At 43.3% G+C, this 22,679-nt stretch overlaps 1 protein-coding gene across 1 annotated transcript in view; it reads right to left on the reverse strand.

Annotated features, from left to right (window-relative positions):
• Positions 1-22,679, reverse strand: part of MAP4 (microtubule associated protein 4) — a 268,981-nt gene that overhangs the window by 37,609 nt on the left and 208,693 nt on the right. Inside the window, exons 15-16 of the mRNA XM_045004160.1 lie at positions 21,762-21,860; positions 17,567-19,157 (exon numbers count right to left, since the gene is read on the reverse strand). Of these exons, the coding sequence (XP_044860095.1) occupies positions 17,567-19,157; positions 21,762-21,860 (1,690 nt within the window). The remainder of the gene's footprint in view (positions 1-17,566; positions 19,158-21,761; positions 21,861-22,679) is intronic.

Here is a 22,679-nt window from a genome sequence, read left to right on the forward strand (position 1 = left end):
TGTGCACCCCATGACATGTGGAGGCTTCTCCAGGATCCTTTTGTGCCAGAGCTATAGTTTGGTGACCTCGGGATGGAGGGAACCCTGCAGTGGCAGACTCAGCAGCAGGAGGAGATGCAGAAGATGCTGCAGACCTTCCAGCAATCCCATCAGATAGAGAGACAGGCTCTACTCGCCTGGCAGGCCGAGCAGCAGAGGACTGTACAGGACTTTATTAAGGAGCAGGAGGGGGTGCAGCAACAACTCCTGCAGAAACTGGCGAGTTCCTTGGGGGGAGATGGCACCCACACTACGGGGTTGGGCCTTTGTAAAATGGGCCCTGCCCTGATGACGACCGCGACACCTTCCTCTGCATCTTTGAGTGAGTGGCTGTGGGCACCACATGGGACAGGGCAACCTGGGCCCCACAGCTAGCCTCATATCTCGGTGAGGAGGCACAGGCTGCATATATGGCCCTGACTGATGCACAAGCCAGGGAGTATGACACCGTGAAGGTGGCCGTCTTAGACCGGGTGGGGCTTTCATCTGAGAAATATCAACAGATATTTCAGTCGGCCAGGTGGACAGGGGTGTGCGGCCCGGGCCTTCGCCCGGGAATTGATGGACTGGGCCACACGATGGTTGCGGCCCGACACTCAAACAGTGTGGCAGATCATGGACCAGGTGATACTGGAGCAGTTTGTGCAGGGCCTCCCAGAGAACTTGCGAGTCTGGGTCCAGCAACACCAGCAGTCAAGCTGATGGAGAAATATGCACTGGGAGAAAGAGGGGAAGTAACCCAAAGCATGGGGGTGAGACCCCTACATGGGTGGACCCCAGTGAGAGGGAGGACCCAGTTTTCTATTTTAAAAACCCATGAAATGTGTGTGTACGCGTACACACACATTTGCAAACTATGTTAAAAAAACATTAAGGTTGCAAAAATCAAGCACTCAGAAATTTTGAAATTCCCCAAGCTCACCACCCTGCAAATATTTAGGGCTGAGTTTTAGGATAAAGGGCAATTAGAGCACCAGCCAATATGACCATGGAACCATAGGCTATGACCAGTTAAAGAGATTTTGAGATTTCAGTTAATGACTGGAAATCTCCTAGTGAAAAACGGCACTTTCCTTCCACTGATATTCAACTGGCCTCCTCTAAAGATCAGATTTCTCTAATCCAGCTAGACTTCCAGTACCAAACCATGTCTGACCTCCATATCAGGTAAGAATGAACATTTAAGGTAGAACCAGAAGCATACAGCAATTAATCTCGCTGCTCCCTACATGTGTCTCTACATTCTGAGCCTAGCAATCCTAGGCCTGGTCTACACTACGCGTTTAAACCGAATTTAGCAGCGTTAAACCGATTTAACCCTGCACCCATCCACACAACGAGGCCCTTTATATCGATATAAAGGGCTCTTTAAACCGATTTCTGTACTCCTCCCCGACGAGAGGAGTAGCTGCCATGTCGAAGGTTAATGTGGCCGCAAATCGACGGTATTGGCCTCCGGGCGATATCCCACAGTGCACCAATGTGACCGCTCTGGAAAGCAATCTGAACTCGGATGCACTGGCCAGGTAGACAGGAAAAGCCCCGCGAACTTTTGCATTTCATTTCCTGTTTGCCCAGTGTGGAGCTCTGATCAGCACGGGTGGCCATGCAGTCCCAAATCCAAAAAGAGCTCCAGCGTGGACCGTATGGGAGATACTGGATCTGATCGCTGTATGGGGAGACAAATCTGTTCTATCAGAGCTCTGTTACAGAAGACGAAATGACAAAGCATTTGAAAAAATCTCCAGGCTATGATAGACAGAGGCCACAGCACAGTGCTGTGTGACAAGCGTAACGGAAAGCCAAAGAATCAAATGGACGCTCATGGAGGGAGGGAGGGGAGACTGAGGACTCCAGCTATCCCACAGTCCCCGCAGTCTCCAAAAAGCATTTGCATTCTTGGCTGAGCTCCCAATGCCTAAAGGGTCAAAAACCTTTTCCCGGGTGTTTCAATGTCGTCAATTTACACCCTTTCCCCCCCCCCGAAATAAAAGGGAAAAAAACGTTTCTCGCCTTTTTTCAGTGTCACCCTATGTCTACTGCATGCTGCTGGTAGACGGGGTGCTGCAGCGCTGAGCACCAGCATCCCCCTTCCCAGTGGCAGACGGTACAATATGACTGCTATCCATCAACCCGTGAGTGCTCCTGGCTGGCCTCGGTGAGGTCGGCTGGGAGCACCTGGGTAAAAATGGGAATGACTCCCGGTCATTCCCGGCAGATGGTACAGAACGGCTGGTAACCGTCTTTATCATAGCAACTGGAGGCTGAGCTCCATTAGCCCCCGCCCCCCCTTTCATGTCTAAAGAAAAGATTCTGTACTGCCTGGACTATCATAGCAGCTGGAGGCTGCCTCCCCCTCATTTTATCTCACTAAAAAGTCAGTGTTTCTTATTTCTGCATTCTTTAGTACTTCATCACACAAATGGGGGGACATTGCCACGGTAGCCCAGGAGGGTTGGGGGAGGAGGGAAGCAATGGGTGGGGTTGTTGCAGGGGCACCCCCTAGAATGGCATGCAGCTCATCATTTCTGCGGGATCTCTGGGGCTCAGACACGGAGCGGCTGTGCTCTCTGGTTCTCTAGTAGACTTGCCTCATATTCTAGGCAGGACTGACTCTATTTTTAGACAAAACATAAAGAAGGGATTGACCCGAGGAGTCATTCCCATTTTTGTCCATGTGCCCCTGGCCGACCTCAGCGAGGCCAGCCAAGAGCACCCATGACAGCAGCAGACAGTACAGAACGACTGATAACCGTCATCTCATCGCCAATTTACAATGGCATGGCAGATGGTGCAATAGGGATGGTAAGCGTCTCTGCTGCCTTGCAAAGGCAAATGAATGCTACTGTGTAGCACTGCAGTACCGCGTCTGTCAGCAGCATCCAGTACACATATGGTGACAGTGACAAAAGGCAAAACGGGCTCCATGGTTGCCATCCTATGGCGTCTGCCAAGGCAATCCAGGGAAAAAGGGCGCAAAATGATTGTCTGCCGTTGCTTTCACGGAGGAAGGATTGAGTGACGACATTTACCCAGAATCACCCGTGACACTGTTTTTGCATTGGGATCTCAACCCAGAATTCCAATGGGCGGGGGAGACTGCGGGAACTATGGGATAGCTACGGGATAGCTACCCACAGTGCAATGCTCCGGAAATCGACACTAGCCTCGGTACATGGACGCACACCACCAAATGAATGTGCTTAGTGTGGCTGCATGCACTCGACTTTATACAATCTGTTTTACAAAACCGGTTTATGTAAAATCGGAATAATCCCGTAGTGTAGACATACCCCAAGGCACATAACTTCCCCATTTCACGATGGTAGCAAGAACCTGGCTGCTGATTCCATATAAGATTGACAATCTCGGCTATGGCTGATGCCTAAATCAGAGCTTTCAGCATGCAGGAGGGTAACTGAATTGCTCAGCAGGGCAACATGAGGATGTCAACATGGATGATGGGGTAGATCGCTTGATAAATTGCCCTGTTCTGTTCATTCCCTCAGAAGCATCTGGCACCGGCCACTGTCAGAAAACCGGATACTGGGCTAGGTGGATCATTTGTCTGATCTAGTATGGCCATTCTTATGCTCAAACAGGGAATCTTTTGAGTTGGCACCACCACCATTTCCCTGAATAACCCAGTAGCAATGCTGCTTTCCACTAACAAAGGCACCATTGCAGGCACATGTGTTGAACATGGAGACAAAGTGTCAGTTTCTAAACTTAAAATTGTTCGGTCTAAATGAAATAATACATACTTCACAGGACTACTGTGGGCATTAAGTAGTCAGTGTTTGTATAGCATATTGGAAACACAAGGCATTGTGTAAGTGCTAACTATGATGGTCACTCAACAGGATGGGGTAGTTAAATAGCTACAAATGCTTTCAAGACTAGTTTTATCCAAAAAGGAACTGGTTTAAAACAATGAATAACCTGCCACATAACTAAGATTGAATGGGCCATTTACTGTTTATGGAAGTGTTACTCTGTTTAAAGTCTGAAATATTTATTACTATCTCAAAGCTACACTGGGAACTGAATGGAGAAAGATGTCTGCACTGTAAATGATTAATTACATATCTTCTTGAAGTCTGGTAATGTGACCGAGGACATGAACTGAATGATTAAATCAAGTTTCTCCCAACTCGAAGGGACACTAAGGAAACCTTCTCTCACACAAATGTATTTCTAAAATCAAAAGGGAACTGAGCATCTTGCATCAGGGAAACAAGGGAGAGAGAAAAAGGAAGTTTCCATTTCCAGCATGACCTGAAAGAAGAATGACATGGAAATATTCTTAATCACATCAATAGATCTCAATAAAGTTACTAAAGCTGGGTAAGCATTATCCCCCCCGCCCTTTTTTTTTTTTTTAAATAGGTGCGGAAATGGAGGCACAGACAGGTTGTGACTTGGCCTAGGACACCCGTGAGTCATAGAATATCAGGGTTGGAAGGGACCTCAGGAGGTCATCTAGTCCAACCCCCTGCTCAAAACAGGACCAATCCCCAACTAAATCATCCCTGCCAGGGCTTTGTCAAGCCTGACCTTAAAATCCTCTAAGGAAGGAGATTCCACCACCTCCCTAGGTAACACATTCCAGTGCTTCACCACCCTCCAGCGTAGAATACAGATCTCCAAACTTCCAAGTCCCTACTACAATCCATTTGACAAGAACTATCCTCTCATGGAAGATACTATCCTTAGTGAAAAAGCTACGATGGACACACACTGTGCTTGAATAGCTTTACAGTTTATGTTCTCCTCTCTTTCCTAATCATAGTTTTAAAGATAGGCATGTTATAGAAGTACACTGACAGACATGTATCTAGACTGTGTCACTGCTTTGCTGTAATACACTGTGTAGATCTAAAAAGTATTTTAGAAGATAAAGTAGTTTAAATATTGTGCACCAGCTGGTACACCGAAGAAAAAACACTATCAAAGTTCATTCTAAGGCCAAGAGGAACGACACATGAAAAATACATCTGCATCTTAAAAGTCTCAAAGCAGGGAATTGTATTTACAGCTACAATTCTTAAGCCTCTGGGGATGTCTGGCTGAATTAAAATAGTGAGCACAAGCTAGGAAACTGGGGTGGAGATGGAAGGTAGGAATGATTATATGCAGCATGTTTGAAAAAAGGTCTCTGATAAGGTGAGGTCTTATTTCCCATATATTTTTCTTTAAAACTTTATAAACTCTAAGTGTATCAAAAAATATTTGGGAATAGCAGTTCATTAATACGTAAATCCCTGTCCTCTCTCTCATCTCCTGGGAGTCACTCACTTCAGTTTTATGCAAATGATTTATTTCATCTGCCTGGTACCTATTGGCTGATTATGTTTGGGTCATTAATGTGCCTCAAAATGGAGGCATAGCCATATTCAAATGCACTTGTGAATGAGGCTATGCACACAACTCTGTATGCTTCCCAGCAAGGGATATTTAGCAGGCTAAACTGAACTGAAACATCTTTCACTGAAATAGCTCCATAATTCTCAAAATGGATTTTCTGTTGATGGCTCTAATCCTTAAAAATAGTAGATTAAGCAATAAGGGAATAATCATCCTTACTCTCCTTCTTAATCTAAAATACAACCAAGCAGCCTTTGAAACAAAATGTAGATGCTTTAAACAATGTATATCCCCCACAAAAAGCTGCTGCACCAGCACAGCAAAAATTAACACGACCTAAACCTTTTCTTTGTCTAAGACTCTTAAGACAAAGTTTATCTACAAATATAACACAGCTCAATTTAAGCAGAGGTACAATCCTCACCCCTCCCCTTTCCAAAAAAAGGCTAAAGAAAATTTAAGTCTCTTTGACCCAAATACAGAATCACTAAGCATTTTATCTGGCAGAGAATGTAACTCAATCAGCCCGTACATGTTCACTTAATATCAAGTATTGAGAACATCCGATTTATACCTCTCTGCCTGAATTCTGTGCATTTAGGCTCATTTATTGAAGCTCTATACTTCACCCAAGCAAGAAAAAGCAGGAGGAACTGGAGGGGTGAGGGGGGAAACTTGGTTCAATGTCCATTAGCAACTATGAAATCCAACTATCATGAGTACTGGAGAAAAATACATACTATTTTCCGAACTCAGCCTTATGCTCACAAGCCTGATAAATAACATAAATATACTCTACTGAATCACACTGTTTTGAACTTGAAATTTGACACTAGGGTATGAACAGGACTGGCTAAAACACTAATGTATCTTGCTTGTTGTGACGCAGTAGGGAGCGGGGTGGATTGACTGGGGAATGTCGTCTAGTTTTACTGGGACTGTCTGCATTGGGGATGAGATATCAGGGGATGACTTTTCTTGAGGGACAATACCTGAGCCTGTAACCTGAGCCAGGAAGGGGGGTGGGGCCAGGTGACACCTTTGCCCGGGGAAACTGCACAAAGGGAGAGGAGGAGCCAGGGGGAGGGGAGTGAGTCAGCTGGAGGGTTTTTTCAGTTTTGGGCTGGCTGGGAAGAGGCAGGGAACCCTGAGTCTAGGGTCTAAACTCCTTGCCCCCCAGAGGGACCTGGCTGAGGGGTCCTGGTTGTACCTACAAGCCCTGCTTGGGACTGTGTTCCTGTCGTCTAATAAACCTTCTGTTTTACTGGCTGTCTGAGAGTCACGGTGAAATTGCAGGAAGTGAGGTTGCAGGGTCCTGACTCCCCCGACACTCCATGACACTTGTCAATTCTTCCTTCCTACTAATGATAATGAAACTCAAAGTTACACAACTTTACAGACTGTTAAATGGCCAGCAATTAGGTGAGAGGGTCATAAGGCTGACTATATCTAGTTACATGTGACTCCCCCCTCCCAGGACAACATCTAAGCCCCTCCCAAGTATATAAAAAACAGAAACCACCACCACGAGAAAACTTGGCAGAGGGTATCAACTCACAGGGCACTAAGACATAGGGAAAGTGATCTGAGTGAATATAAATTTATGGACCAATATGAGGGATAGTCTAAAAGTTGAAGAAAAGTCTCAAAATTATTCAAAATGGCAGGTCATACTAGTGCCAGTTATATACTTACTACTTCAGGCATTATAGTCCACTGTGTTATTTTCAATATGTGAGGGAAGAGAGTATAATCACACTTCCTCAGATTGAAAAAGTAACCAATCTTGTCTCTATATCTGTCTACATAGTGTCTAGTACACGGTTGGCCCTCTTTGGGGACCATCACCCTGTTGTGGTGAAGGGGCTTGCGTGTTCCAACGAACCTCAGAGCTAAGTTGTTGGGCAAACAGGTGTGAAGGGAGGTCCCACACAAAGCAGGGTCCAATCCCCCAAGTAATCAATGGTGGATCAGGCGGAAGAGGGTCCTTGGATCTCAGTGGCTGTGAAAGCGGATGAAGTGGAGATCTCCAGTCATCTCAGAGACTTTCCCTGCCACTGGGCCCCAGACCTCCAACTTGTCATGATCATGTGGTCGCTGTAGGTGCACCAGCTTCCCCATGTTAAAAGAAATCACACGCAGGCTTCTACCAAGCGAAATATCTTTCCAACTTTCCAAGCCCTGCGACGACCAACTAGTGGTGACAGGGACAAGATTGGTGAATCTGGCAGTCCCTAGCCACAAATCTGCATGTAGACGGCAATAGTTAGATGGTCATCTGGTACCTAGACTAATACGGGTGCAATTCAGCAGCTACTATCGCGACTGAGCAGTCCTCTTTAGGATCCCCTCTGCTCACCCCGCATGGGGAGAGGGCTAGAAAAGGTGCCCTAAACCTAGGCTGTCTCATACACTCCTGGCTGGATTACCACATCCAGTGGGATCACTCTGCCTGCCGTTAAAGCTACAAAAAGGCAGTGACTTTTGCTACATGGAATGTTCACACACTTATGGATAACAACGATAATGTATGACCAGAAAGAAGAACTGCTATCGTCGCCAGGAAACCTGTGAGATATAACATCGCTGTCACTGCCTTGAGTGAGACAAAGTGCCCAGATGAAGGTCAACTGAGAGAAAAAGGTGGAGGTTACACCTTTTTCTGGAAAGGAAAATCTGCAGAGGACAGGCACATTCATGGTGTCGGTTTTGCAATTAGGAATAAGTTTGTCAGTCAGTCAGTTTATAGAATTTCCCGTAGGAATCAATGAATGTCTTATGACTCTTCGTCTTGAGCTCAGCAACAACCAGTCTGTGCTGTCATCAGTGTGTATGCCCTAATGCTTGTGTCACGGAGTGTGGGGGGACAGAAGGCCCTACATCCCCGGCTTCCTGCGATTCACCATGACTCTCAGCCAGCCAGTAAAGCAGAAGGTTTATTTAGACGACAGGAACACAGTCCAAGACAGGTCTTGCAGGCACAGACAACAGGATCCCCCCCCAGTTAGGTCCATCTTGGGGCCCCAGGGGCACCACAGGCCCATTGGGGGGTCAGAGCTCTGTCTGGGCTCCCCTCCATTCCCCAGCCAGCTCCTGAAACTCCCTCTCCCCATCGTCTCCTCCCCCAGCCTTTGTCCAGCTTCCCAGGCAGAGGTGTCACCTGGCCTCTAACCCCTTCCTGGGTTCTCACGTTACATGCTCAAGTCTCCTCCCTCAAGGCCAGTCTCCCATCCCTCAATGCAGACCGTCCTCCCAGGCCAACACTCCCCACTCAGCATTCAAAGACCACATTAAGAACAGTCCCAGTTCGTCACATCTTGATTCTATCGAGGATATTAGGAACAATTCTATACAGAACTTGACAGAATCTTGACCAACATTCCCAAGGAGGGCACGATAATTCTCCTTGGAGATTTTAACACTAGAGTTGGGCTGGAGTCATATCTCTGGAATGGCACTATCAGAAAAGAAGGAGTAGGAAAGCGTAACTCCATTGGCATCCTCCTCCTGAGCAAATGCATAGAATATAGCCTGGTCACCCTCTTTAGACAAAGTGAGAAGTATAAGACCACCCTGGAGACACCCTTGCTATAGGCATTGGCACTTTTTTGACTATGTTATTGTTAGAGCTCGAGTTCGGAAGGATATCCTCATCACAAGGGCCATGCATGGAACTGATGACTATTGGACAGACCAATCATGAATTTCCCGATCGTCTCAAGGCACTGCAAGCAGGCAAAATCAGTACGAAAGAAATTCAACATCAAGTCCCTTGAAGATATAGTGACTCGGGAAAAACTTCAGCAGTGTCTCCAAGAGAAGCTTGCCACTAAGCCTACGGCTGATGACGATAATGAAAATTTCTAGAAGGGATTAAAGACTGCGGTTCTCTCAGCACGTGCTGAGTCCATTGGCTATGTCACCCACCATCACCAAGACTGCCTTGATGAGAATGATGCTGAGATTCAGGGCCTGCTTGACCAGAAAAGTAAAGCTCACTGCATGTGGCAAAACAATACATCACACCAGCAGAAGAAAGGGTCATACACGCAACTCAAGGCTGAAGCCCAAATTAAAAATCCATTACATCAAAAATAAGTGGTGGTGAGAAACGGCCAAGGAGATTGAGCTTTATGCTGATAAACATGACATGAGGAGTTTCTTTCAGGAAATAAGAGTCACTTACGGTCCATGCTCCCATGGACCCATACCACTCCGAGCCCAAGACAGGTCAATGTATTTTAAGGACAGTGAAGCCATCAAAGCCAGATTGGAAGGAGTATTTTGAGTTATTCCTGAAATGTGAGTCAACTGTCTCTGATACCACGATCGAATCTATACCTCAACGACATGAAAGAGAATCTCTTGCTGACCTCCGCCCCCAAGCCTTGAAGAAGTAACACGAGCCATTATGCAGACTAAAAACAACAAGCAGCAGGGCCAGATGGCATACCAGCTGAAGAACTGGTAGGAAACTTTTTCTTCATATCTGGTGTAATGAGAAGATTCCAGAAGACTTGAGAAACGCTAACATTGTTACAATCTTTAAGAAAGGAGATAAGTCAGAGGGTGGAAACTATAGAGGCACTGCCTTGCTATCTACAGCAGGGAAAATTCTTGCCCATATGCTCTTAAACCGATTACTCCCCCTTGCTGAGGAAATATTGCTGGAATCTCAGTGCAGTTTTAGACCATCCCACAGGACAATCAACATGATCTTTGTTGCCTGCCAAATCCGGGAAAAGTCTCTGGAGCAGAATCAGGACCTGTACATGGCTTTCATCCATTAGACAAAGGCCTTTGACTCTGTCAATCGCAAAGCTCTGTGGAAGGTGCTGGACAGATTTGGCGGCCCTCCAAAATTTATTAAGATCCTAAGTCTTCTCCATGATCAGATGATGCCATGGTTCTCTGTAATGGCATTGAGGCGGAACCTTTCATCATCAAAACTGGGGTTAAGCATTCTTGCCCCAACCCTGTTCTCCATCTATTTAGCAGTCATTTGGGTCCTCGTTAAAGATCACCTCCACAGTGGAGTTGACATTCAATATAGAATGGGTGGGCGGCTCTTTAATATTCAACGTCTTTGCTCGAAGTCTTCAGTCTCCATTACTGATCTTCAGTATGCTGATGATTGTCTCATCCTCATGCACACTGAGAATGACCTTCAATCCACACTGGATTTTCCTGCACAAAAACTTACCGAAGCCTAGGATTCACTCAATATTGAGAAGACTAAAGTCCTCTATCAACCTGCTTCAGACCTTGCACATGGACCCACCACAAATCACCATCGAGGGTCAGACTTTGGAGACAATTGAGCACTTTTGTTACCTCGGTAGCCAACTTTCTCAAAATGCAAAAATCGACAGAGATCTAGCACAGGATCCAGTGTGCAAGTGCTTACTTTGGGAAATTGTTCTGACGCATTTTCACGGACCGTGACCTATGGCAGAACACCAAGATCCAAGTCTATGAGACAACTGTTATTCCTACACTCCTCTATGGATGCGAAACCTGAGCGACCTATCGACAACATCTCAACAGTTTGTACAGATATCACCAACGATCCCAAAGATCCTTCGTGCCAAGATTGCCACACTAGTGCTAGCATCCTTGCTGAAGCCAATGTCACCAGCATTGAAGAAATGATCTCATGCAACAACTTCGCTGGGCTGGACATTATGTGCGGATGCCAGACTCTCACCTCCCAAACAAGCCCTCTACTCTGAGCTCACCCATGATCAGATTTCCCGTGGTGGTCAGAGGAAATGCTACAAAGACACACTGAATGCATATCTTAAGAAAACTGATGTGGACATCACAAGCTGGGAAGAACAAGCCACCAACTGACCCCATATCCTCCATCAGGCAGTGGCCTGCTTTGAGGAGAAGCACCTTGCCCTCTAAGCTGAAAAGAGAGAGAGCAGGAAGGAAAAAAATAACTTTGTCCCAGCAAGCCACTGGCCTGCCACAAAATGTCTCTATCTACTGCGGGCTGATTTGCGGTTCCAGGATCGGACACCTGAATCATCTCAGGACCAACATGTAAATCCATAGTAGAGATCATCCTCGAAATCGAGGGATCGCTGATCAATCAATCACACTGTTGGCACCATACAAATGATCATTCTAACGTTAGGAATTACCATGCCAGATCAGGTCCATCTAGTCCAGTAGCCAGTACCAGACTCTTGCACTTCCTCTGAACTAACGCCAGCAGCCAATGAAGCCAGATATGGAATAACCTGCCCATAATGGAAGTTTCTTCCTAAATCCCACATCAGTTAATGGCTGGCTTATATCCTGAAGTATGAATGTTTAGAGGCATTACCTTTATTCTATTTAATGCAATTGTAGGTGGTTGTCTTTGTCATAATTGAGGGCAATTGCACCTGTATTCCTCCTCAGTGATCCATCGGCACCCACTTTTAGCCTTCTGGGGCAGAGACCAGTGTCTCATTCCCTCCTCACTGAGGAATCTTTAAGGCTGCACAGCTCCCTGCCTACACTGTGACATCCCCAGCAAGCCAGATTGCTTAAGAGGCCAGCATCTGAGCTTCATTTTCTCTCCATAGATTCATAGACTCCAAAGCCAGAAGGGACCACTGTGATCATTTAGTTTGACTTCCTATATATCACAGGCCAGAGAACTTCCACAAAATAATTCCTAGAACATACCAATTAGAAAAATATCCAACCTAGATTTAAAAATTAGCAGCCATGGAGAATCCACCATGACCCTTGGTAAACTGTTCCAATGGTTAATTACTCTCACTTTCAGAAATTTACACCTTCTTTCTGGTCTGTATTTGTCTAGCTTCAACTTCTAGTCACTGGATTGTGTTATACCTTTCTCAGCTAGACTGAGGAGCCCATTATTAACTATCTGTTCCCCATGAAGGTATTTACAGCCTGTAATCAGTCATCCCTTAACCTTCTCCTCGTTAAGCTAAACACATTGAACTCTCAGTCAGTTACTATTTTCTAATCCTTTAATCATTCCCATGGCTCTGAATCCTTTCCAATCTACCTTCTTGAATTGTGGACACCAGAACTGGACACAGTATTCCAGCTGCAATCACATCAGTGTCAAATATAGAGGTAAAATAACCTCTCTACTCCTGCTTAGGATTATCCTGATTATGCACCCCAGGATCCCAGTAGCTCTTTTGGCCACAGCATCACATTGGGAACTCATGTTCAGCTCATTATCCACCATGACCCCAAAGTTTTTAGCATCACAGCTCCTCAGGCTAGAGCTCCCCACCTTGTAAGTATGGCCTACATTCTTTGTTCCTAGATGTAGACATTTATGTTTAGTCATATTAAAATGCATATTATTTGCTTGAGACCAGTTTACTAAGTGATCCAAATTGCTCTGAATCAGTGACTGCCCTTTCCATTATTTACCACTCTCCCAACTGGTGTATAATTTGCAAATTTTAGCAGTGATGATTTCACGTTTTCTTCAAAAAGTTATTGATAAAAATGTTAAACGGGACAGGACCAAGGACTGATCCCTTCAGGACCCACCAGAAACAGACCACTCAATGATTCCCTGCTTACTTAGTTTCATAGCATCACAGAAATGCAGAGCTTGAAGGGACCTCGAAAGTCCAGCCCCTTACACTGAGGTGGACAAAGTAAACCTAGAACATCCCTGATGAGTATTTGTCCATCCAATTCTTAAACGCTTCCAATGATGGGGAGTTCACAACTTTCCATGAAAGCCTATTCCAGAGCTTAACTACCCTTACAGCAAGATGGATAAAAAATATTTTTTTTATTTTGTTATTTAAATATTTTTTCTTCTTAAAAATAAACCTGTTTAGTGAATGAAATAAATGAAATCTCAAAATGAGAATGCTCCTTTCTTCAGAAAATAACTGAAGTACAAATGGAAAAAATGATTAAAATCAATTATTTAAATCAAGGCTTCCCATTTGATTTAAATAGCTGATTTAAATCACCTTTATTTAAATCAGTCTATCCAGCCTTGTAGTTAGAAAGTTTTGCCTGTTATCCAACTTAAATCTCCCTTGCTGCAGATTATGCCTAAAGTCCAATTGGATTTTGTGCTGCACGCCCAAAGATATCAGGAATCAGAAAGGTGATAGTCCCTTTCTTTACTGCTCTAGCACAATGATACCTAGAATTTGGGGACCTCAAAACCCAAAAGATGGCAAATTATTGGAGGAAATTCAAAGCAGAAGAACCGCACTCAGAGTGGAAAGGGGTCAATAAATGAGGAAATAAGTATGTATAGCTTAGGTAACAACCGTCGGAGGGAGAGGGTGTGAGAAATAGATGCCATCCTTCGTAACCTAGTATGCAACCTGTCAAGTTGGATTTCTATTTGGTGGGAAAGCATGGTAGAGATTTTAAGCTCTACAAACTGATGATTAAATTATATGGAACAAGAAATAAATGCTGTTGTTCTGCATAGCTTTATGTAACTCTGATGAAATTGCTTTTTAAATCTACATCACAGGAACCCAAGAGCTTTGGATGGGCACCCTACAGGGTAGAGTGTTTTAGACTGAAGTCTAAATAAATTTGCATCACCTACAAAATCTGAATTTATAGGTAGAAAATTTCTTTAATGTGACCCGAAACCATAGAAACAGGAGTAAGGTGAAGAAATCTAGCAAAGGAAAGATCAGTACAATAGTCTCAGTGTGGAATCTTCTTTCCAACAGAAGTCAGCAGAAGCACCATTATTTGAATAATTCAAAATTAGACTTGACAAATCATTCATGAGTATTTGGAAGGGAAATGTTGGCAGGTGATGAGAGTTGCAGAACCTTGAAACAAGCACCAGAAGTTTAACTTAATTCACAGAGTGAGAGGAAACCAACAGAGGAGGAGGAAGCTTATGGCTGTATCAGCAGACAGCAAAAAGTTGATTTTGGCAATGATGTTTTGGACAGATTGATTGTGTGAATGGAGGGGGGCTGCAAGATGAGTATAAATAAGACCAGAGAAAAGGAAGTTGCTGTCCTTGACACCGGAAATTATTAGGATATGAGAGAGCAATTTAGCTACGAGAACAAAGAGGAAAAGACAGATTTTTGATTGATACTGTATCTTACCCAAAAAAGCTGCTTCCTTGGCCAAGTTACTTCTTCTGTCACAATTTCACCATTCAATAATGAAGAAACTCTTTATAGATGCTGTGAAACCACTCTAGTAACATCCAAGTAGTTTTTTCCTGTTTTCTTGCATTGCAGAAAGTTGTACTAAGACATGCAGATATGAAGCAGTGAAAGGAGCATTTTATCATTTCCGTTGCAAACTAGTCTACTTAGACTAGATCCAGTGCCTGAAACCACATATCAGAGTGAAGTAAACATGACTTGACAATTTCACCACTGTCCACAGTTTTTTTGTATAGCAACACAGACCAGAATTGTCAATTTCATTGTGCACCTCTTGGGAAAATATGAGCAGTACCAAAGGCACTGAAGCGGTCTGCAAATTCAGACTGTATCAAGTCATGTTTCAAAGGTTGCATCTGCAATGATAAAAACTATACATTATTTTTTTAAATTAAGATTGCAGCCTAACATTTTCAAACCCGGATGCCTACAAAGTTAGGCATCTAAATGAATATTTGTACAGCTGCATAAAAGTGGGCTGATTTTCAGAGGTGCTGCACACCCCCATAGCCAATGACTGTGGCTTGAATTGTGGATGTTCAGCCTTCTGAAAATCAGCTCACTTTAAATTAGGCATCTATAGATGGGCTTAGATGCCTACATTTACACATCTGTGTTTGGAAAATGTTGCCCCTTCAGTTCTGCAGAGTTTGTTGGCTTAGCTATACCATGATTTCCTAACTGCCATTGATAAATGGGTTTTTTTATGTCCTGGATACGACAGCTGTTGAATTACCACAAAGAACCAGACCTGAATCTCATAACAGGCTCTTTAGAAGCTCACTGATACCAGACATTTCATAACCAGAAAGGTGCACGCAGACAAGATTCTGATTGCTCAGCCGCTGATATGTTCCAGATTCATCCCTTGATAGTATAAATGTTTGTAACATCACAACTGATTAGATAATGTTTAAGTTGTCACAAAAATATGGTTTCCCTAACTTTCATTTCAAAAGCACAATCCAGAGCAAATCAACTCAGCAGCACAGATAATATTTTCATGCAAATAGGCAATGTCTAGGTAGCTAGTTCAAATTCAGCCTGGAACAAATTGGGATCTACCTATGCTGCCATCTGATGGCTGTTTGGTAGCCTATGTGAAATAAGCTGATGGTCTCATTTTTAGACCCAGTGAACAGATATCAGCAATAAAAAACCCACCCACCCACTACTGCCACTACAATTGACACGACTTGATGTCCCTTTGCTGGCAAGCTCAGCTGTGAAGCTACAGGATGAAACTAATGATAGTGAATGATTTATACCCTCTCCCCCGCTTTGTCTACATCAGGGTTAAGATACTTTGGCATGACAGACTTGGGAAACTTTCACTGCCACTGCACCCACTTTAAAGTCACTTTTTCAGAGCAAGTAAGCCGCAGAACTGTCAAGTAAGCCGCAGAACTGTCAATCAAGCACCTTTCACCAGTGCTAAATCTACATGAAAAGATTTAAAATAAAGAAAAATCCTGAAGAAAACTACTAGAAGAAAAAGCAAAACACAGACTGTGATTCATTAGCAGAACTGTCTAATTAGAATGGTTTTCAGAATTTTCTAGTCTAAGTAGTCTCAGTAGCTCTCTAAAATGGATAACAGGGATGGAATGTAGAGCAGCTGAACACTGTGGATTCATCTAATTGGCCATTGGGTGTCACTAACACTCCACAAAAACAGAGAGAAGAGATATTTAACCTGGAGGTTGAAATATCACCAAATCTTGCTCAGAGACCATAATTCAGGGGGCTTTCAGTGTTTTGAACTACAGTATTAGGTTGGGGTTTTTAAATCAAGTATCCTTTCAATTGGCTATGTTCCCTGTCTGTACTATTTCCTTTCTCACAGGACAGGTTGTTTATAATTCAGCTTTAAATTCAAAATCTCCATCTCTGAGCCATTTCAATTGCTTTGATATTCCACTGAAGGATGAGTAAACAAGCTGACTAAAAAGCAGCCATTGGATTAGGAAATTCATGTGCAGTTCTTTGGCCTTTATTTCGGGCCTGTGTTTTTCTCCTCTGTGAGAAGTTCCTCATTCACAGAGACAGGATAAAATAAAACAAAAAACTAACTCACATACAGTCCAGGGGGAAAAAACCAGCTACATAAATAATAACGGAGCAGCTAAGTGGCTTAAGGGGGACAGGGACTGACATGGACATGGACACAGACACACAGATTAACTGCACTTGTCACAATTTTTAAATCCCAGCAGACTGACCTCATACGTCAAGCCACTGTCTAAACAACAAGAGACTAAAGAACAAAACAAGCTTCTATTGACAGTCAGCAATGGGGGAAGGCACTACCATGATCCGGGTTTTTATCATCATTTATAACCACTTTCAGAGAGGGAAATTCTATTTTGGATACAGTATAAAGCTACCGGGAAGAGACCAACAGTGTAAGACATTCTACCCTCTTATTCAAAGAAGAGCACAGACAGTCTCACTGCTCTCTCCAAGCAGAAACACCAAAGGGTGCCAAAAACTAAACTGAAAGCACAATCTTCTGACCTTTTGGCAAAAGCTGAAAGATTTTGACTTTGATAACATGCTCATTTCTAAACAATAAGACAGATTTGCAAATTGAGAAAACAATTCCCAACAAGTCGATACTTGAAAATTCCCTTTAATAGTTTTGTTCACATTAATTAGTATTAACACTCCTAAGGACAGACTTAATGACTAAAATATTCTATTTAGAGCAAAACTAACTTGCAATTCTTGATTCGATTATTGTGATTTAAAACACTTGCAAGCAATTTCTTGACCCACATAATCTCCTATAACACCAGCCATCCAGTCTATACACTAAAGTTATTTTATTCTCCTCCTTGCTTAAATCAAAGCTTATCCTTTGTTATATCTATTAAAACCTAAGCTGTGTCAGTCTCTGGAGTCTTCCTGAGCCACCCACCCTCCTGCAATCTGTCAAGTCAGTTCCTTCCTAGCTGCTGTCTGCACGCTCCCCAGGGAGGTAAAATTTAGCAACATACCATCACGTGGTAGAACTCCTTGCTGGGAAGATGGAGTGCTCTGCACATCGCTGACCTCAATTTCTTTTCTTTCCAGTGGACCAGTTTTGCTGGATTCCATCTCACTGCCTCTGCTTCTCGGAGAGTCAAGGCTAGCAGCTTCATCAATGACATTTCTCTTGTCCCTGTTTGCTGCTGCCGCCTCCTCCCTCCCTTTGTCGTGGCTGCTGATTTCAGGGATTTGCTCCAGTTTGCTGTGATACAACCCTGGGCTGCCCAGCTCTTTCTTGACAGAGGTGCTACTGCCGCTGTTCCACTCCTCTCTCTTCTTAGCAGCTGGCTCCTCTGTAAGAAGGCACTGATGCTCCTTCACAGTCAGGCTAGGCAACTCCGCATTGTTCTGTTCAGCGCCCAGGCTATAGACAGATGTTTGCTCTTCTGACACAGTCATTGACCTTTTCATTGGAGCGCCTGGCTTTCTGGTAATGGGGCTTGAGCTCTGGGTCAGATTGCTAGTAGGAGAGAGAAGGCCAGTAGCAAGGTCTTCTCTAACCAATGGCTCAGGGTATTTGTCTGCCAAATTAAGAGTCTGGGGCACAGACAAGTGGGAGCATTCTGACATTGCACGCCTCATTGCCTTCCTTTGGTGAGCAGCTCTGTTCAGGAAATTGCCTTCATCTGCACAGCTCAGCTTTTCCTCCATCTCAGCCATAAATCCTTCTTCCTCCAGTTCACTGATATTATTGAAATAGCTACTTTTGGAGTCATCCTGTGCAAGCTCTATTGTCGTAGTTGGAGGTTTTGGATTAGATGCAGTCAGGGCAGAAGAAAATCCACTCTGTAGATAGTTATCATTAACTACCCCTATTACACAATAGCTAGGGGATCCATCTTTTTTCACAGTCCCCTCTTTAGACCCTGAATTGTTAGGCAGGATAGGGTTGAAATTTGGATTCCACACACTAATCTCCTGCTCCTTCATGTATTTGTCAGGATCACTCTCTGACACAGACAGGTTGGGCAGATTTTGTTCTTGCTGGCACTTGGTTTCCATCCCACTCTTACCTGCTGCTTTCTCCTGATCGGTGATGGCTTCATTTTTTCCCAGCCCAGCGCAAGGTCTCTCAGCTCCTGCCTGCCCCAAATGGAAATCTGTAGTTTTGGGGTTTGCCAAGTTTCCTTCTGCAGAAGGAAATGCTTCAGAAATCAAAGACCAGTTTTCAAGGTGACCTGGAGCTGCCTGGTATTTTTTGCCCTGCATCTCAATTTCTCTTTTGTCTTTCTGAGCTATTTTCAGCTCTTTGTCCAGCTTTCCTTCAAAGAAGCAGAGCTTATCCTCATCTGTGAAGCCAGCGTTTTTAACAAGCCCATCTTTAATCTGTCCCCCTGAGTTTACATTTAGCCCAATTTCATTAAGCTTTCCCTCAGTCCTCTGCCATTCAAATTTAGTTTTGCCGAAGTCTTTCTGGGAGTCCATGCAGTGGTAGGCTTCTGAAAAGCTATCTGTGTTCTTGGCTTTGCACAGCTGGCTGTATTCTGAGAGAGATGCAGGCTGCTTGTTTGAGAGAGACATCTCTGACTGCTTCTCTCCCTCTCGTAGCTGTAATACCACCTACAAGCAAGCCGAGCTTGCAGGCTGCCTGAGTCTGTGACGACATACCATTCCCCTGTATTCATGACAAAACTCATTCTTCCCCATCCCCCTCTTACCCAAAGCAATCATTTACTGAAATCGGCCACTAGTCCAAAGAAAGCACTTTAGTTAGACCCTAAAAATGTCAGGTTTTGTCCCTTCCTAAAAACAAAAAGGAAATTTAATTTGCAAATTTAATTCTTTGGTCTCGGTAAATACTGATGTGGTTTTAACAATTCCAGTGAAATAGATTCTTCAGTGAATAATGTGTTGAGGGTAATTATACACATATGCTTTGTTACCCCTGCATCCATTTATAAGGAAGCTTACAATCGTTTTTTCTGTTCCAAACAATATTATATAAATAAGTATTCCTTGTTCATGAACAGTCAATCATGAATCAAGAAGAACCACTCCTAAAAATTGGTAAAAATTATACTCAGTAGTATGGTTTGCCCTCTAAAAACCAATACTGTACAGAGATTTGCCTCCCAGAAGCAGAGGAGTTTTGCTGCCAGAGCAATGTATTTAATACATTCTTTCTGTATCAGAGATCTCAAATACTGCCACAAATGGGGATTCCATTCAATCTAACTAGAAATAATGCGAATCACAAGAGCTTAGTCCTGGACAATCCTTAAGAGAGAATTTGGGACAGGTTCAGAGTGGTTTTGTGATTCTCAATACTATATCCTGGAATGTGGGCTTTTTAAAAATCATCAACTTATACAGTACTTTCATTGCACTACATTCTTCCATTGCTCTATGCTGATCTGAGACAAGTGCCCTGAAGTGAAATAAGTGCATAATGTGACCTATCAAAATTCCTCATTCAAGCATCTGTGAGAAGACTTTTCTAACTCTAATTTCAGCATAGATAACATCTTGCTCTGACAAAATATTTTCCCCTATCTTTCTTCAGACTACCAAGATCACTCAAGTCATGTACTTTGGAAAAGGTTGATGGAGATGGGGAAATGTTGTCCACTGTAGTCCTTGAATTGCAATGGTTAAAATATCCCCTTGGCTACAAACTGAAAAGAGGCACCTGGGAACAGGAATTTCCAGCAGTGGGAGATAAAGCACAAGGACGACTTCACTTTTTGGTGTATGACTGCATATAAGGGCAGGCTGAGATGCTGTATGTAAAGGCCATTTACCTGCTGGGTGAGAAAGGGAACTGGCTAAGAGGCTGGCCTGGTAACACACTGCCCCAAATTCCTCTACCTAACGGCCATGGAGGCCTGAGTTCCTTCTACATCAGTGTAGGACCAGACAGATACTCAAATTAGAGAAGGGTACTGCTAAGGTCACCCGCTTGTTTGAAGTAACACAGGCTCTCAGACTCCAATTTGATCAGGCCAGTAAGTGAGGAACAGTGTTTCCAAGTGATTAATTTTGAAGTATAACTGCTAAGCGTATTCAGCCTGTTACTAGCCTGGGATCCTGCAGAGTTTTGTTCCTTAGAAATGCCTACATCCAATGAATCTCTCCCAGTGAACCACATGGGAGAGCCAGGTTTGATTTCTCTCTGCTCTACCTTCAAACAGGAAAGGGAAAGGGACAGGGAAGCAGGACAGGAAGCAGGCTCAGCCCTAGGGAGATGTGGGACAGGCTCAGACTTCAGTGACTCCCGAATGCCCTAAAGATAAACAGACCTAGGAACATGTGCTACTTTGGGAAGCAAAGTCATCTAGACTTTTGTTGTTGTTAATTTTGGAATAAATGGCTTTTAAAGGCAGGTCAATTAAACAGACCACATCTTCTCAAGACTTTGAATACATCTATGAAGGAAGGCCCAGTTTAAACCAATTACATTTAATTACATGTAATGACTTTCCCAGCAGAATCTGAGAACTTGCTGAAAGCACTAAAGATTGCCTCTCTCCATTTACCATTGACACTTGGAGCAATGCATTCCCCTACCAGCACCAAGAGGTGCTGCCCTTGTCTTTAGAGGCCCAGTGTGAAGTAATCCTGGACTAGACAAACCCTCCTCTTTCAGTCAAGATTACAGAACTTTAGGAAGAATGATCATTGCAGATAGAGCCAGAAAAACTCCTGCCTAGGAGGAATTTTGCCCTTGGTGTGAGCAAACAGTAACAATGATTCCTGTTTTAGTTTAATTTTGACAAATTAATTTAAGACTCAATGTAGAAATGCTTGAGCTGCAGAACGCCCCCTGAATTTAACCTGCTGCAGAGATAACACGCTCTGATCCACACATTTATCTACTTGTATTTGAATTCTGGGTTTGAGATGTTGCTATATTTAAAAACAATGAGTAATGTACTGTAAATTATACCCACAGTCTATACCCCCTCCATTTAACCAAAATACTTCCACCCACCAGCCCCATTATTCTCAAAAGACCTCATTTTTTTAAAATGATTTAAATATTCTTAGACATCTTGCTGTGTGAAATGTGACCTACAGATCAATATTTTTATCCTCTGTCTACTAACTGGTGCAAGGCTAGCACTTGGAAACATTTGCTGGTCCTAAAAGTATATATACTGGACTCACCAACATACTTGACAGGTCACAAAATCCCAAACCTTTAAGTCATTTCATCTCAGTTACCTTATGTTGCTTCCCCATCACTTCAATCAGAAAAATTCCATGTTTTCTAATGTTCAAAGCACTGGTTTCTAGTTCTAGCGGTTCTTGAAAGAGTGGCAGCTATAATTATGTAGAAAATAAAGTAAGAGAAATGAAGCAAAGTGGCATGCTTTGATTTTAAGGTTTGATATTTCACAACCAATCAGGAAAAGAGAGAAATGCTTTATGTCACCGGAAAGCAGAGACCAATTCTCAGAATTCTAGTGGGATGAAGCATGCTTGTATAGTCCTTGTGGTTTGCAATGAAACAGATATGAGAATAGTCACTACTTCAATTAGCACTACTTTTCTGGTACAGGTCCTGAACTAGCTAGTACAAGTCTGGCACCTTGGAACACTATAATTGTTAAGCTCTGTGGTGCCATTTTCCCCCCCTCACACCTCTCCCTTCAGTATCTTGTGAAGATCCACATCACACTCTACTGTAGATATACCACATCCTAAGAGAGATGCTTACAAGAACCAAGTTTTGCAATATGTTGTATTGGTCCAATCCAATGGGTGAGTTATTTGGACTTAAGGTAGCAGAAGCTAGTATAGCAGCACACACACAGAATGGCAGGTGACTGCTCAAGAATTAATGTTTTCTTTCCTTTCCAAGCCAGGTGGATGCCATGCAGGGTATCTGATGGTGCTAGAGAAATTAGATTCAAGTAGCTAAACAGAAAAATTGAGTTGTAGAGTGTACTACCACATACAATTAAGAGCCCAATGACAATTTTTGTTTTGATCTTTTCTTTTAAGTTTTAGTTTAATGTTTGCTAAACAGTGTCTATATTTTTATCATCCTAATTTTTTTCCTGCATGCCAAAATATGTTCGCTCTCAATCAGGATCTAACTATACAGAACAGCTATTATTTTGAAAGAAAATATAAAAT

The sequence above is a fragment of the Mauremys mutica genome, chromosome 2 (assembly GCF_020497125.1).
Source record: "Mauremys mutica isolate MM-2020 ecotype Southern chromosome 2, ASM2049712v1, whole genome shotgun sequence".
NCBI lineage: Eukaryota > Metazoa > Chordata > Testudines > Geoemydidae > Mauremys > Mauremys mutica.